Here is an 18,327-nt window from a genome sequence, read left to right as displayed (position 1 = left end):
AATGAGATGAAGAAGAATAAAATGAAAAGAATAGGAAGAAGAAGATTCAATCGTGATGTTTACCGATGATTTTACCGACAACCAAACATGTCGATAATTATCAACAAATATTTACATACCTATTTGCGACAATCAATAATTATTGACGGATTTCACAATCTTTAATAAAATTTATCGACGAATTTTTTGTCATCAATCATCTATCGGTAAATATAAATTATAGGTAAACCAACTGATTTTGTTTATTGATATCCATTTTTATAGAAATCAAATATTTCTACTTTGTCATTAAAGACATAAATCAAAATTAGATATGGAGACCGTTGAACAATTTAAAGTAAACATTTTAGTTCACTAATTACTTTAAGAGTTCAATAAAATAATCTCCAATAATGTTTTATGAAATATATTTTTAACCATTCTTTAACAATAGATCACATCCATATATTAATTGTTGATACATATACCACTTTATTTTTATAATTGACCTAGTTCATACATCATCACCTAAGTGTCATAAGAAAGTTTAAAAAATGATATTCAAACTTGAACGAAAGACTCACAACTAGAAGTTAAAAAGCATGAACTTCTGCATATTATGCATTTTAACATGTAGCAGTTAGCATAGAAGAGATATTCCAAAAAGCTTGGGTCGGTAAGAAAGGAAATTGTGATGAAAGAAAAAAGAGAAAGAAATGATGACAGAGAAAGGATAAGCACGCATGGGAAAGAAGAGAATCAACAACAAAATTCCAAAGAGGAATAGATATACATAGAGATACAGTTGCAGGCATCACAGACTATATAGACTCATGGCCCTTCTCTTTTTACTGAAAGCGACGTCCCTCACAAACCCAGTCAAACTGCAACCCGTTAAGTTAAGACCACGCATATCAAATTATTGCACTTTCTTAACAATTCCAAAACATTAATTATTCACTTCTCAAAAATCTCTTTCACAATTCAAAACCCTACACATTCTCTTTCCACCCTTTTCAAAAGGAAAAAACACCTCAATAACTTATATAATATTGAATCTCCCATGATAAAAGAAAGAAAAAAGGTTGGTGCAAAACATATTATATCTAAAATAGAGCCTGAGAATTGTGTGAATGTTCCCATAAAAAGTGGTGGCATGTGAAACACTATTGTGTGGGACAAAGCATGAAAATGTAGTGATGCAATGTGGTAGAGTATATAGCAAAGGTGATTGGAGAGGGTGAAGTGAAGTGGGGCTATAGTGAGTGATGTGATGAAGGTGGAGCTGAGTTAGTTGCCTTTAGTTCCCTGTCAACTCGCACATGACCACCACGTGAAGTGCTACAACTTTCAACTTCTTCCATCCACTCATTTCTTCCATTGCATATATCATCATCCTAAACACCTTATTAGCTTTTCATCAAAAACCAAACATTATTAAAACTAGGTTCTTTCTCTTCTCCCTCTTCTTTACCCTTCTCTCTGATGTGTTACTGTTTTTGCTGTCTTTCTCAAACTGCAGCACTACCCTCATGAATTCCCGGTTGTACAATCACAATATCTTCATCTTCACCCTCACAACATACACATACATGTTAATTAATTAGCTCCTCCAAAAGGGTTGTAGGGTTACTACTCCAAGAGTGAGGGAGAGAGTACTGCACTATGCAATCTCAAACTTCGGATACGTTTCCCTCTCACTGTGAAAACGAACCAATTTCCTGCTATGACCCAGCATTTTACTACACCAGACCCTTTTCCATTGACTCTGAAAGCAACCCAACGTCCAAACAAGAAAACAACCCTCACCTTCCTCCTTTGTCCTTTTTCCACTTTCCTTCTCCTCCTCCCTTTGAAGACTCTCAAATTTTCCTCGAACAACACCACGATTTCCTCCTTCAGTTTCACCATAAACCCCCCGAGCCTGAACCAGTTAATCTTGCCGCGGAGACTTCTGTTAAGAAGAATACTCAAACCCCCAGAAAAAGGCCTGCCAAGAGAGACAGACACAGCAAGATCAGCACCGCGAGAGGACTCAGGGATAGGAGAATGAGACTTTCCCTTGATGTTGCAAAGAGGTTTTTCGGTTTGCAAGATATGCTAGGCTTTGACAAAGCTAGCAAGACCGTGGAGTGGTTACTGAACCAAGCAAAAGCTGAAATCCATCGTCTGGCGAAGGAGAAAAAGAAGCAGAAGAAGAGTGTTCACCGCAGCTGCAGCAGTGCTGGTTCGGAATGTGAAGAAGGTGTGTCTAGTCTTGATGAGGTTGCAGTGAGTAGAGATGAAAAAGAAGCAGAAGAGAGAGTGGACAAAGCGATGAAGAGAAGGGTTAAGCATTCTAGGAAGATCAGTGCTTTCCACCCTCTTGCAAGGGAGTGCAGAGAAAGGGCAAGAGAGAGGGCAAGAGAGAGGACAAGACAAAAGATGAGAAGTCGTGGCCTGGCTGAAGAATCAAAGCCATGTAGAGAGGAAGCAAATCAAAATCTGATCCAATTGGGTTCTTGGAAACCCTCAGAAACTGCAGAAGAATTTGGTAGCAAGAGCCATAGTGTTCATCCTTCCTTGGACGTGATCACTGAGGGTAAAGAACATGGCTACTACTACACAAAGGAGCATGATGATGATGATTCTTTGGTTATCTTGAGCAAATGGAGCCCCTCCTTGATCTTCAATAACTATGGATTCTCTCACGACGTAAGTCCCAATTGGTGTTTAGATAACTTCCTTCCACAATTACTTAGTACATAATTTTCATACACTGCTACAAGAAAACGAACAAGTAATGCTTGAATCTGAGTATATAAACATTAACAAAGATGATTTAAACTAAATGGGTGTTTAGATCAAGTCCAACACTCACAATTTTCTCCAAAATCACGTCAAAAAAGAAACAAAAACACACAGAACCAGATACTTATTGCTTCCACGTCCACGTTTTAGAGTCAAATTGGAACATGCTATGAGTTATATATGTAGTTTGGGAAATAGACACAATTAAGGCAAGGAATGACCAGATTCAACATTTTAACGAAAAACCATCTCCAAAACTTCGTTTTGCTTACTCAAACTATTTTACATGAGCAAGTGCATGGTCAAAATAACATGGTGCTGACTAGTCAACGGTGTTTTTGCAGCACCAATTTGCAGAATTTCAGTCCTTGGGAAAGCCATGGGAGACCTAGAACAATCACATCTCATATATCTGATGTGCCGACGGAAGCCTGCTATGTATTTCTTTACTTTCTCTTTCAGAATTTAACGGAGTAAGGTACCCTCAACAACATCTATGATGAATCTGAAGAAAACAAATTATATAAAACGGTTGTATTTTGATCTCTATAACACGTTTCCTTTTCCATGTTTCTGCTCTGATCGTATCTACCTACTTGTTCAGTGTCATGGTACAGATTCAATAGTTCGTATAACGGCCTTATGCATGTTTCTAGTTAAGAAAAATGACCAATGTCTCAGTGTTTACTGTAACCTGGTTCAATGCATTGATTTTACCACCTTAAACATCATGTTTCAAATGCATTTACATGGTTTTTTGTCCTTTTTTGTGATGTATTGGCATATTTTCAGAAATTTAAAATAAGTCCAATAAGAATAGGATAATATTGGGTCACTTCTCAGATGTGGGTAGCATCCCGAGTGTCTTCTAGTATGTGATATTAATCTTTATAGATGTGACTGAATAGACACTTGGGTGATCCACATTCCCTTTAATGCAAAGATTAAAATTGACTTTGTCATTTGAATATATTCAACATATACAGTATTATCAACTCAGTAGAAAAATATTGAGGAATATAATGATGAAACTAAACATGGACAAATAAATAAATTATTTGAATATATATATATATATATATATATATATATTAATGACACTTTAACATATTTCTTTTAATACCTAGGGCTTGAAATAATGTTGGACTAAAACTTAAGGCTTATATACTATGATATCCCTCGTATTTATTGAAGGAGTTTGTACTTTAAATAGAATAATTATAACAGTCCATTAAAAAATTGTTAGAATGTATGAGCACCGAATTATATTTCATACCTTGAGAAAATGTAGATAAGATAAATGACAATGTAACATGAATAATACAGAGATAAAAATAAAATAAAATAGGTGCCTAATATTTTTTTTGTGATATATGGGTGTGAATGTATCATTATGTATTTTATGATAATTCTCATTAAAAGTGGGTTTATCTAATTTATCTTAAATGAAAATAGTACTAAGAGAACTCTATAAAACACCATTGATTCAATTACTTTATATATTTTTTTATGAAAATTTTTTAACTCCATTTTACTTCATAAAATTTAGCTTGTTATCATTTAAAGTGCATGCATATGTCAAATTATTAATAAAAACATAATACATTCATATCTTGCTTTGAAGGGACTGTCATCTGAATTTTTTTTTTTTTTTTTTTTGGAAAACTGTGTGTGTTGTTTAACTTGAAGACCGAAAGAGCTAAAACAACACAGTGACATGCATTTAGTTAGCTAATCCTTGCACTTATATTCTTAATAGTGTATGTCTTGGTTCTTGAATTAATTACTGAAGCTAATATGTTCTCTTGTTGTACTAATTCACAGATTGCAATTAAGTGAAATTAAAATGCATTTCTCAACTGTTTGATGCAACTTTTCAGCCACATATCTCCATTCACCTATTAAGAAGAAAAAAAATCTTATTAAGAGTAATTAAAAATAAGCAATCTTTAACATTATAGTGATGTGCTCACAAGTATTGTGGGCTAATTAAAAATAGGTTTAGGAAAGATAGTTTACTTATTGGTTAAAAAAATTTAGTGATAAAATTAGAAGGCTTGCAAGTCCTAGTTGCATAATGAAGCATAATTAACAAAGACTTGTATATAGTGCCAAATGAACCACATATGAAGACTTGTTGTTAGCATATTAGTTAAAATATTCAATAGTTGTAGAAAAAAAAAAAACATATTTTTCTTTGACTTAAAATAATTACTTAATTGTAGTGTGTAGTGCTTTTCAAATCTAGTTCCATGACTTGTTTTGTTTATTGTTTAACTTTGTATGGCTAAATTTATTGATGCAACCATTAAGTAGTTAATATGATGAGTTTTTCTTGAGATATTGGAATTCAAATTTATATGAATTGAGTTCAAAGTCCTAGTATTGTATCTCTTCAATAAATTCTTCTTGAAAGAACCATCACTTCGTTCCTTCAGATCTCAGTGAAGTGTTGTCATTTATTCAAAACATAAGTTTGACGTTTTATAAGGCATAAAACACTCGTAATAAGGTTTTGCTTTTGAAGAAAACTAGGTAATGTTACTTGTTTCACCATTCTTAAATGAAAGGTGAAAATTTACCACAATAACTTCCATCAACTTTTGATGTTCACCATTATTTAATTGTGTGAACTATCGAAGTAAAACACTTTTTTTTTAACTGAAAAAACAGCTTTGCAAACTCTTACAAACAATACATTCTATTGTGTGTTGTCTTGTTTTGAAACAACATTGTATCCTTTTAGATATGCTCTGGAATTGATTTACACACATAATTTAGAGGAAACAGGGAAAGTTGTGACAATTAATTTACCATACATTAAAACAGAATTTGAGAACTGTTTGATAAGGAGAATTTCCTTTTTCTCTGTTTTCTGTAATGCAGTTATTAGGTATACCTATTCTCTTAGGTTGTTGTGACAGCAGTTTTCTCTTTTCTTTTTTCTGTTTTCTTTACTGTTAAGTGTGGATGACTACTACAAGTTTAGCTTCTTTTTTTGGAGTCATTAGTTTTCTTTAATCAGATCCTCAAATCAAGAAAAGAAAATTAAAAAAAAAAAAAATACTAGTAATGTTACAATGTTAATATTTTTGCAGAGTAAAGGTAAGTTGTAATAATTTCAGGTAACTATAATGGCTATTCCTTTTTTTTTATTTGATGTGTTTTCTTTTATCAGCACTATCTGTAATGAATGGTACAAGAAGCAAGCTTTGAAAAAAACAACAACTTGGTATTACCAAAGCAAGTAACATTTATTTTACCATAATGTTTACATATATTTTAATTCTTTTGTCCAGATAACCCAATCCATCACAAGGAAATGCAGTTTTTTCATTTTGTTATAGTTCAATCCTTGATTTCTGTTCAATTTATACTCAAGAAAAAAATTAGATGAGGTCAACATTTCATATTTTAATAAAAGATATATTTTGAAATGTTTTTAATTTTCCTTTGAAAATGTTTAGGTTCTAATAACAAACGATTTTAAAGTATTATTGCTTTGATTTATTCAAATAAAATAAGATAAATATTGATAATTAACAATTCTGATGCCTTTTCTCTTTAAGTTTATTGATTTTTGAATTAGAATGAAAATTATGTCATGCATGGGAACAACTTGCTAGTTGAAATAAAATTCATCGGCAAATTTCGTCTTTTTTTATGCATTGGCAGAATTTCATTTTCCATGTTAACCACTTATTAACAAACAGGGAAAAGCAATATTTTTTTATTCGATCAATTGAACGTGATTTTTCTTTTCAAGAAAAATATTTGTTGGAAGAAAAACATATTATTCATTCGTGATACACTTCTTTTTAAAAACATCATTTATAGCTATTAATCAATCAGTTGAAGCAAATAAATCACTTAACCAAGTAATAACGATTTGTAAAATATTAAGTACGTTTTATTGGCAACTATTGATCAATGATATAGAATAATCACTCAACAAGTAATATTTTATTTCAATTAAAATATCTCTGTATATTAAGTAAAATCTCATACTACTTACATTTAAATTAAGTTTAAAGACATTCACAATTAGAATGTTTTTACATACTTAGTAAATATATATATATATATATATATATATATATATATATATATATATGTATATGTATTTTAAGATACAATATTCCTTTCGACTGTAAAAGGTATGTCCTTTATTAAGTTATATAAACATGTAAACAATATCAGAGGCATGTCTTTATTAAGTTATATATAAACATGTAAACAAAGTATGCATAAAATATTGCTTTAAAATAAAACATATAACGTGTAAAAAAAGTTAGTTTTCCTTTTAACCTAAATATTTATATATGCATTTTTCTTTTGCGCATTGTAAAAGGATTTGTTTTCAATAATATCTGGTAATATTAATTTCTTTGAATTCTATGTATGTGTTCATATAAAAGTTCTTATTGACTAAATAAAATCTATAGTGTATTAAAGAAAAAAATATTCAATTTTTCATTGAATAAATGATAATGCATATTATACCTTTTTAAATATAAGTAAAATCTATTTTTCTCCAGATAAAGAAAAGTAAACAAAAACAATAAGATTAACTTATTACACATATCTAATTTATTAAAAATGTAGTTTTTATAATTATTAAAATCACTATGTTAACATAATTATATATACATAGATAGACACAGGCAGTACAGTAGGATTGCACGTACTGTAAAACTTGGAAAAACGCGATAACAAGATCAAATAATGCATCTTAAAAGATAGTACTTTGCTGTGTTTTTCCATTTATTTTTTAACAGAAAATTCATTTTGATATATGTGAAGCTCCGTACAATCCCCTATGAAACGATGAAGCTCCGAACAGATAAAATCAAGAACATTGTTATTAGCACAGACTTTTTAGTGCAAACATCACATGATGCAGCTAAAGTTGTGTTTTTTAATATACCATTGAAAGTGGTCTTAATATTTTCCATTTCACAATATATATAGCCGATAAAAGAGAATTTTTTGAAAAGAATGATAATAAATGTGTTGAATATTAAATAGTACCAGCAGAAGATGGAAGTGGCACCAGCTTATTGGTCTCCAGTTCAGAATTATCTCTCCCACTTTTAACTTTTCACGTTAAAGGAAAACTCATTACAAAATCTACAGAAAAAAAAGAAGAAAATAAGATCAATAGAAAAAGGAGATAAAAAAAAAACAATGTACTTACTATGATCATATTCAGTGACTCTTCTAGCTGAAGTGATTTAAGGAGAAACATAATTCAGAAATTTAAGCAGCTAGCGGAACAACCATGTATCTGTTGGGATGAAGGAAAAAAAAAAGTATCATCGGAAGGAACAGAAATGTTAGATTCCCTCTGCACAAAACGCCAACCGCACTTTCTTTCTACTAGTAGAAACATAGGAATCAAAGTAGTTTCAACAATTATTTGAGTCTGATATTCACAAAAAAGGAAAAAAAAAATCATTAGTTCAGTTTGACAACGTCAATTTTCTGTTATTCTTTACCCAAATTCTCAGGCTCTTTGTCGCCGCCACAACAACACAATATGAGCTTCAGAAAAACCTTCAGAGCCTTTTCATTGAAGATAATTATGTGATGGTGTTGTTGCAGAAGAAAAAGGAGAGGGGAGAAAAACAAAGTCTTGAGGATTCAGAAACAAAACGAAAAGTTTCAAAGCAAAATCTGACTGGTCAAAGAACACATTTATGAGGGTATAGATAGATAGATCCAAAAGAGTTTTTTTTTTTTTCACCTACGGAATGCCCTACACCACATAGTAACATACTGTACCCTTCATAAATGCGTAGATCCATACCCTAATAAGGGAATGCAGTGATATGATCAGAATCAGATAGTGATGTATACATAGAGAGAGTATTTATTATTGGTTGTTTTATGCAGCAGAAAATATTTGGCAACTATTGAAGGAGAAGAACAATTCCAGAAACAGCAACAACCCCCAACTGCTCTCTGCAACATTGGTATGTACACTGTTTTCAGGTACTTTCCCCAATCTGTGAGACCATTAAAACATGTCGTGTCGTACAACACTTTCAGTCTACAAATCTGGATCACATCCTAAAGATGAAGCAACCCCATTTTCAGGCTTTTCACAAGCTTTCATTGGTAACAAATTTGTGCAGAAAAGCGTGTACGCATAACCAGATTCTTGATTGTGCAGATCTGAGAAGCCCTAGGGTGGTGGTGGTGCAAAGAGAGGGAACAGTGAATGAGAAACCCTAATGGGGAGGGACAATGCCAAAGCGTGCTTCGTTTCTCATTCATTGATTCAATGTTCGTACATGGTTAGGTGCGAGTGATGATAATAAAAAGCAACAACCACCACTCGCGTCCTTTGTGTTTTTCTTCTCTTCTCAAACATGGACTACAAATGGAAAGAAAAATCAAATTACATTTAAAAATATCAGTATTTTTTATTTTACTTTTCATTCATTTTCAAATTTTATTTTTTATTTACTATGAAAGAAAGAAGTTGTGGGTGTTAAGTTGTTCCTAGGCTGAAAGAAATATGATTAGGGCAAGAAAATAATTACTCTGCGAATAGTACTACGGTCATCTTTTTGGTGCAGCTAATCTTACCCTACTATACTTCTCTAACTTTTTCTATATGTCCTTTTACCATCATATAACGGTAATAATAACAAGAGTTTTCGTCAAATTAATAAGATGACTTCACGTGGTGAATCACGTAATCACCAAAATAATTTCATATAACATTATGAAGATAGATAAATTTATTGTTTAGATTAAAGGTGGTGGTAATTTTTTTATATGTGGATTGAGTGTATGTTTTATTAGTTGTCTCTTTTTTGGTAATTATTTTTTGAAAGATTTATAAATAATATCAGAGTCGATAGTTTATTGTTGGTAATCGGTATAGACGAGTTTGTGTATTGAATGTTCTTTTAGCAAAGGATCACATAAGTGTGTTTCGTTAAGATGACAATAGTCTAAGAAGGGATCAATTGTTAACTTGAGGTGAAAGTACCAATGTGAAGTAACTCACACTTGAAAAAAAGATTGTTAAAAATTTAAATATAAGTCTAAGTCTCGCATTAAATAAAAATGATAAAATTTAACATATATAACTATAAAACCCATAAACCAAGTGTCTTAGTGTTGTCTCTCTGTGTCATCTAAAGACCTATCAATCTAGTGATTGTGATTGTGGTTGTATAACTGATTTTTGAGAAAAAAACCGGTTTTTTCTTTTTTTGGTTTCATTACTTTTAGGTTATTTTATTGTAATTAAATTAAAAATGAAAAAAATTTTAAACTTAAAATATGAGTTAGTTTTTGAGATGGAAAGTGGATAAGAGAAGGTTAATTAGAAAAAAAAATAATGTGGGGATTTTTTTATGGGGGTGACAGAATGTAAGTGAACACAAATGATAGGTGGGAAAATGATTCTCAGAAAGTATATGATTTGGAGTTTTGGGTAAAGGAAATGTATATCATGATTGAAAAAAATAGGCACTGGAATTTTCAAAAAGCAAAAAGGGGAAGGTCAGAATAAAAGGGACAACAACTTCAACTCAATAAAGAAGGAAGATGTGACAATAAAATTTGTTTTTAGTACAATAAAAAAATCATAATGATTGAATTTGTTTATGACCAACCATGTTTCTCTATATTATGTGATCTTTTTTATCTAAATAGATTAAAAAACACTATTCATCTCAATTTTATGTAACACTTGTTAAAACATTTTCTTTACTTATCTTTGACAATATTATCTCTTTTATATTTCAATTTCTTATTTTCTTGTGTTTCTGTACACTGAAAAAAAAATGTGCAAGCTTTTGTATAAATATAATTTATCTAAAATTTACTAACTATATGCTTTTTTAAACTTATATAAGGTTTTCGATGAAAAAGCATTAAAATAAATATATAATAATTCAAATAAATCAAATGAAATTACTTCTGGATTTTTTTTTATTATTTAAGATTGCAATCAAACATGATTTTTTTTTTAATATAAACGCGTTAAAGTGATGTTAAATATCAAAGACAAAGAAATCTACAACAGATTCATATATTATGACATTTTTGAATTTTTATTTTAAAATTTTTATTTTTTCATTGAATTGATTGAATTTGAAATTTGATGTATATTTGAAGAGTTATTAAATTTGAAATTTTCTAAAAAGACGGAAAACACGTTTTTTTATGAGTTTAAACTATCATTAGGTCAGAATTTGTGTTCATTTGAGAGAGAGGATTTGAAGAAAAGGGAGTCCATGAGTTTGGGTGGATTTAATAATGAATTATGTTTTTTTTTTTAATTTAGAGGTGATTGTGAGTAGATTTGGAAGTGATTTTTGTGAAAGTTTGTGAGATCATTTGATTTACTTAATAGATTAAAAAATATGTTTTAATAGAAGTATTGGTGAGATTATCATTTTGCCCTTTATGTAATAAGTACCATAAATTGATATTTGTATGAGTAATTTTTTTTTGTTTAATTTTTTTTAACCAATAAAATTGAAAACAAAAAATTAACAAAGAGAAAACAACATTCAGCCATCAAGCAACCACCAACATGATCCATTGTAACATAAAGTTCATGTACTAGGGATTGGATATGCACATGCGGGATTGAATCCTCTCCCTTTAAAGCACACAGATCCATTCCATGTCATGTGGAATCAGATCTCTCACTTTCACGCCCATATAGATTTGTTCCATTTTAGGTGGGATCATATCTGTCACTTTTACGCCCATACAGATCTGTTCCATTTGAGGTGGGATCAGATTCAACTCTTTAACCACAAAGGGTAAAATTGTATCTCATCAATGAATTAGCTCAAATGACCTCCCAATATGCAAGATTGAAAAACTGATAAATCACGCTAATCGCTGCATTCTCTTGCTTTTAATTCTCCTCAAATGAACATCATAATTACTATGTAATCTGTCTTTACATTTTCGTTCAATCTTAAACGGACACAACATTAGTATGATTGGTATAACTATTTACAGGAAAATAAACTACATGAAAACATCAAATTTTCAAACAATAGCACAACCGAAGTTATTATAATCAACCCACTTAACTCTATTGTGATAGAAAAGTTAATTTTTCTTTTTTTAAATTTAATTTGTATTATGCATATGTCGATTAAATTGATGTTCATTATAACAATAAAGTTGGTTTAACCAAAGTTGATATTAACTTTTTAATAAGTAAAAGTATTTGTATTGGTTTAACCAATTTCAAATTGAAGCTAGTTGTTTTTAACTTTTTAATTAAAAAAATTGTTAGTGTTTGATTAATTAACACTAACTATGAGACCAATTTTTTAGCTCTAAAATTGTTTTGGGTCTGGCCTTTTCGTGGGTCTAAGACCAGCTCATCAGGGGATCCCAATACCCTTTTACAGCCCTTAATCCTTTCATTCTGTCTCATTTTCCAGAAATCAGCTACTCTCTCTCCCTCTCTTTTCTTCACCAAAGTGCTCTTCTAGGGTTTTGAGCAAGCTTTCTCTACGGGCTAGTTACGAGTTCCTTCCAAGTAAGTAATCCTCTCTGCCTCTATTTCTCTTCGTCTTTTAGCTCACAAGTATTGGTTTCACCTAAATCTATGCCAAAGTCTCATTTTCGTTTCTCCCCTATACTTATGTTTTCAGCTTCCTAAGCTGCTTTGGTTACTGGTGCTCTTCTACTAAACATCCTATTGTAGCTTTCAACCCAAAAAGGTAAGGGAAGTTAGGTTTTTGCATGTTTTAATTTACTTTGCATGCTTTTGGTTTGTTTCACGTTATTGATGGTTGAATGATAATGATGATTGTGTGAAAATGTCTGGTTTGAGTTTTTGGGTGTTGTCTTGGCTTGTGTTTCTGCCCTGCACGCGTGAACAGTTGCGAGAACTAATATTCTCGTCCAAGCGAGCTCGTTTCGCCTAGGTGAGAATAGCAAAAGCTCTCCCTGGTTCTGCTCGAGCATCTCACTTAGGCGGAGAGCCTTTGTTTTGGGCGACAAATCATCTCGCTCAGGCGAGAGTGTCTCGCCTAAGCGAGAACTCGTGGAGAACCTGTGTGTTTTCTGCTTGAATCGTAGCCTAGGCGAGGGACTTTCGTTTTGGGTAAAGAGTGATCTCGCCCAAGCAAGAGCTCACAGAGTGCCATTGTTAACGTGCTCGCTCAGGAGAGATAGCCTAGCTTAACCGAGACAGTCCTTGTCGCTTGGGCGAAGGCTTCTAGCCTAAGCGAGAACAATGCATGTTTGTGTTTTGCTTTCCCGATTAAATTGTGGCTGGTTATTTATCTTGAAAATGCATGAAGTAGGTGAATATGCATGTGTTATTTGGTTTGTAAGAACTGAAATTAGTATGCTTGGAATGAATTAAGGCATGTAATTGTTGGTTCGTGGTGTTTTGGCATGAGAATTGGATGTTTGAGATAAAAGTGGTGGTTATTGCATGAGGAACATGAATTTGGTGTGAGATAGACATAATTCCATGAGTTCTGTGGGGAGATCTCATGGTGGTATGTAGTGTATATAATTAAGGTAAGGATTCAAGTAAGGATCACATCCAAAAGCTCTAAAGGATCAATTAGTCTCACGTAGAGCAAACTGATCCAAGTGGTGAGAGTAACGGGAGGCCCTAGTCTTTGGCAGGATAATGACCTTAGATGGTTGAAAGCTAACCTTGTGTGTGGTAGGGTGAAACCCATTGACAATGGCTCTGTAGAGCAGAAGAGGCCACCACAAGTGCAAGCGTCTAGTGAATTCGATCTTATTATATATATCCGGATAATTGAGTCATAGTGTCCTGTTTGTTTGCTATCACATGTTGAATGCCTATTTGATGAATTGTCTAATACTGCTTGCTTCATGCCATGTTAAAAATTCTTTTTCACTAGCTTACCCTTTCATTTATGTCTATTCCTTGCTTTATTTTCTCTTTTGCGATGATCACCTTATTGGTGAGAGTAAATGGAGGAATTCCTGGAGATAGATATGATGGTGGTGATGCTACTGCCTAGTTTTTGGATATGCTAGTTGTGGCTCTTATGCCCAAGGCCCTGGTGCCTTTGTAATTCCTTGTTTGGGAAGTCTTTTGTAGAACTGTTAAACTTCTAGATTATGTTTTATTCATGAAATCTTTGGTGTGCCTTAATATTTTTGAAGTACATTTATGGATGATTGTAATGGATAATTAGTAGATTTATTCTATTTAAATAAGATGTCACACTAACCAAAGTAAATATTAAAAATAAATAGTTAACATTAATATATTTATTTTCAAATTATTTGTATTTATTTAAGTTAAATCGATTATATTACATTAATTTTATTTATTTTTTTACATTAATTTTTTTTTCTTATTTGTTTAAGTTAATATTAATTAAGTTGATACTAATATAATATATTTCTATATTTCTTTGAGTTGGTGTTAGCTAAACAATTTGTCTGTTTTCATAACAATAAATAATAATTATATATTATGCTTAATTAATGATCACAGGTCTCTATTTACAATTTTCACTTTAATTTTTTTTATTGTCTCCTTCATTTATATTCATCTTCTTTATTTATATTTATATCCTTTATCTACACTTATTCATTCACAATCATTCATCTATAATCACTTCCTTCTTCAACGGTGATTTTTTTTTTTATCTCAACCCTTTTCTCCATAAATTTCTTTCAATTCAAAGCTAAATTTTTTGTCCATTTTTTTTTTTTGTGTTTTACGTTTTTTGTAGATAGAGGCGTTGTACGATAATTTTTTTAATTACTATCGTTAACATCACCTACAGCGACACAAATTAGATTAATATTAAAAATAAATTTTGATGACATTAAATTCAATAAATTTTAAAATAAAGTACATGTTAAAAAAAATCAAGCTAATATTCAAACAAAGAGAGGTGAGTTGGTTAAAATTGGAAATTTTCAATGCTTTAAACACATTTTACGCCGACTTTTATGAATCATTTGACAAGATTGGAGTTGAATGCATTACTAATAACCTGAACAATCACAAAGAGAAAAATTAAAAGTAAGAAAAACACAAGGCATTCAAAAATTTATACTGATTTGATTCTAACAAATCACTTGTCGATAATATTTACTAACGATAAAAAATTTAAGTAATCAGTGACAATTTAAATTTGTTGATAATTATTTGTTAATAAATATTTATCGATAATTATTGATGAGTAGAATTTCTTTGGTTGTATATTATTTTCCTGTAATATTGCTCGACACTAAATTACTTTAATTAAAAATTTATTTAAAAATTAATGATAAATTAATATTTATTTAGCTAATACTGCTCAAGTTGGTCTTTCAAAGTAATGTTAATGAATTACCGTTTTAGAATCTGATACATGTCACGAGAATCTAACGCCATTAATTAATAAACTTTGATTTTTGGGATTTTAACTTATACTAAATATGCATTTTCTTTGTATTGATAGTAATGATAGATATTATTTACATGATTATGTTGAAAAGTAGGGGTTAGTAAGTTGATATTTTCGTGTTCCACAAATATCCAATTTTCATGTTCCACAAGTATCGAATCCTAATCATTAGTGAACTTATTCATAAACTTTATATATGTATCAGAGAAAAATTGAATAAAGAGAAATCAAATACCCAAAAGAAATTTCATCAGATAGATTTTTTTAGTACACCAAAAATGTTTCATCCCGATTCTTTTCATTCTACACAACCATTTTGTAATGAAAGAATGTATTAGAAGACACTCATTTTCAATGCATACAAGAATTGGCATTGGTTTTCCTTATGATATATCAATTTAGTTTAATTAATTCATGTTATCGTCGTTTTTCTTAATGGGATATACTTATCTGGAACGTTTTCGATACAAAGACTATATTACACTCGTCTCTCGTCTTAGTCGGCATCGGCTCTGATACCACTTGTTAGGTTTATAGAAGAGTTTTACTGTACTAGGAAGAATAAATACTAATGAGACCTGAGTCCAACCACAAAAGCATTGACATCACTCTCAACCTAAAACTAAGACAATAAATTTATGGGTCTTTATCCTTCTATAGTGTCTTACTTTCTCATTTCTAACTAATGTGAAACTTAGACTCACACTTGAATTTCTATCTATCATAGCTTGAAATTAAAAGGATAAAAGTAGATAAAAACTGAGAAACATTTGTTTTGTGCTAACTTGTATGCGCAGAGTAGCTTTGAATGTGTTTCCCCAACATTCCAAGTTTATTATTACTGATGAAATAAGTAGGTACGTTGTAGGTACTCATCATGACAACACATGCATAGTGTTTAACCAACACTGTTTTATTTTACTACTAACTATATATGCAGAAGACATGGCACTGATAATTGAACACAACTTTTGTCAGAAAGTGAGTTGAAAGTGGATTTTACGATCATGATTTGTGAGTGGTTAGGCGTCATTGTCATGCATTGAAAGACGCTCTCGATCGATCGTACCTTAGTATAGATAGAGCTTAAGCAAAGCACCATTTTTAATTTATTTATGATCTTATAGTTTCAACTTGCGTGTGCACCACCAACCTAGCTTTGCAGTAACAGAGTTGAGTGTTAAACAGTAAAACTATTAACACCACTACCTTCTCTCTCTCTCTCTCTCTATATATATATATATATATATATATATTTATACACTTTCTTGGAACAAGTTATAAGTAAACTTATAGATGTGTGAAAAGGTGAATATAAGGCTAGGATGCAGTATCTATAATGGAAATGATAATTCACCTTTGAAGGAATCCATAAGTAGACATATGTAGGTTGTATCAGTAGAACTGTACAATAATGTGAAACAAACAATTAACTATTTAAAGAGAAGGAGATAATTTGATCGAAAATGATTTTTTAATAATTAAATTTTGACAATTATTTTTTACAATAAGCTAATATATTTTAAGTGGTTTTCATTTTTTTATTTTTTTCATATTTCAAAATTACGTAGAAGATACCATCCTAAATTTTAAAAGAAAGTTGTCAAAGTATCACGGTCCTAATTTAATTGTTTATCAAACAAATTCACAATATTTTTATAACTTTTTTACAAACGGTTAAGAGATCACAGTGTGTAAATCGTAATTGCCAATGAACATTTTTATGTTGATTTACTTCAGATTTAAGTTATGCCTAATTCCTTTTTATAAATTATAAAGAGTTATAATAATTAATCTTGAAATATTTCAAGTATTTTTTTCTAATACTTGTGGTTTTTAAAGAATACATAAAATGACTTATATTATTCGACGATAAAATATTTTTTTAGACTAAGTATACAAATTTCTCAAGGTTTTTTGTTATTTTCCTTTGAAATTAAGCATCAATTACACAATTTTTTCCAGGATAATAAGCATTTTCAAGTCATATAACGTTACTCTAAAAAAAGAATATTAAATACATGTTAAGTCACAAACGAGTCTAATGATCATAAGACAATTCTTAATCTTATAGTTTTGTCAATGATACCAATGTTTGGATAATAAAAACAATCAATACAACTTTGGTTCATCTAATATAAGGAACATATTACTGTGAAACATGTGTTAAATAAAAGCTAAAACATGTGTTAAATAAAAGCTAAAGATGATAAAAATGTTTCTTTTACAAAGAATCATATTCAAGATCAATATGTTAATATTTTAATTTTTTTTAATTTAAATGAGTATGAATACTATAATATCCGTACCGGTCTCATTAACATGCAAGTATAAAAAATACTCATGCCCGTTATCCACGAATATTCATTTTCTACCAATTACGAATTTTATTCATGAATACGAATTTTTGACATCCCTATTCACTACTATGAATAAACTTCACATCACTAGACATATCTATGAAGTTTGATGAATACAAGACATAACTAGCAAAGCTTCAACAATGTTATCCTAAAATAGAGCCTTCAGGTAAATAATTGATTGGAAAAGATTGCTCAAGAAGACAAGACAAAGAATATAAATAAGTAAAAAGTATAGAAGAAAGTCTTGCATATAAAAGATAACTTGAAGAGAGACAAATTAGTAATTCTTATAATAGCCTGTTATTCAATTCCCACATTTTGTAAATAAGACTTGTATGCTCACAACAAAAACCTTATAAATTGAAACCCATATGAGCTTGTAGAAATCAATCTTTGAATGAGAATCAATTTGAGCTTTTGTGTTTTTTTGGTGAGTATTGCTTGCTTTGTAGACTTCTCTTAAGCGAGTTTGGCTAAACTAGTATGAGTTTGTTGTGTGTTGTTGATTTTGTTTGCCTACTAAATACTTTAGTCAGGTTGCTTGCGCAAAAAGTTCAGAACTCTATTCACCCTTATAGAGCCAATTGTTCCAACAATTCTTTTCAAAGTATAATCTTTCTTGATTTTAAACATTTTTTTTTTTGGCACAACACAAAAGAAAAGGGGAAACATCAACACTTGGGACAATTCTAAGAAGAAATTTCTCACCTACAGACAACAAAAGGCTTTTTTACTTAACTTGTCTAAAAAAGGAATATTTACCTCAACGAACATAATCATATGAAAAATCATCAAGGAACTAA

At 30.6% G+C, this 18,327-nt stretch overlaps 1 protein-coding gene across 1 annotated transcript; it reads left to right on the top strand.

Annotated features, from left to right (window-relative positions):
- Window positions 1–1,427: 1,427 nt before the first annotated feature.
- Window positions 1,428–3,382, top strand: LOC114195865 (transcription factor TCP18-like). Its single transcript, XM_028086284.1, has 2 exons — window positions 1,428–2,673; window positions 3,114–3,382. Exons 1-2 carry the CDS (start codon window positions 1,645–1,647, stop codon window positions 3,159–3,161), a joined length of 1,077 nt encoding a protein of 358 aa, XP_027942085.1. The 5' UTR covers window positions 1,428–1,644; the 3' UTR covers window positions 3,162–3,382.
- Window positions 3,383–18,327: the final 14,945 nt, after the last annotated feature.

The sequence above is a fragment of the Vigna unguiculata genome, chromosome 9 (genome assembly GCF_004118075.2).
Source record: "Vigna unguiculata cultivar IT97K-499-35 chromosome 9, ASM411807v1, whole genome shotgun sequence".
Taxonomy (NCBI): domain Eukaryota; kingdom Viridiplantae; phylum Streptophyta; class Magnoliopsida; order Fabales; family Fabaceae; genus Vigna; species Vigna unguiculata.
The sequence above is the reverse complement of the archived record's forward strand: the minus strand, read 5'-3'. Positions and strand labels throughout refer to the sequence as shown.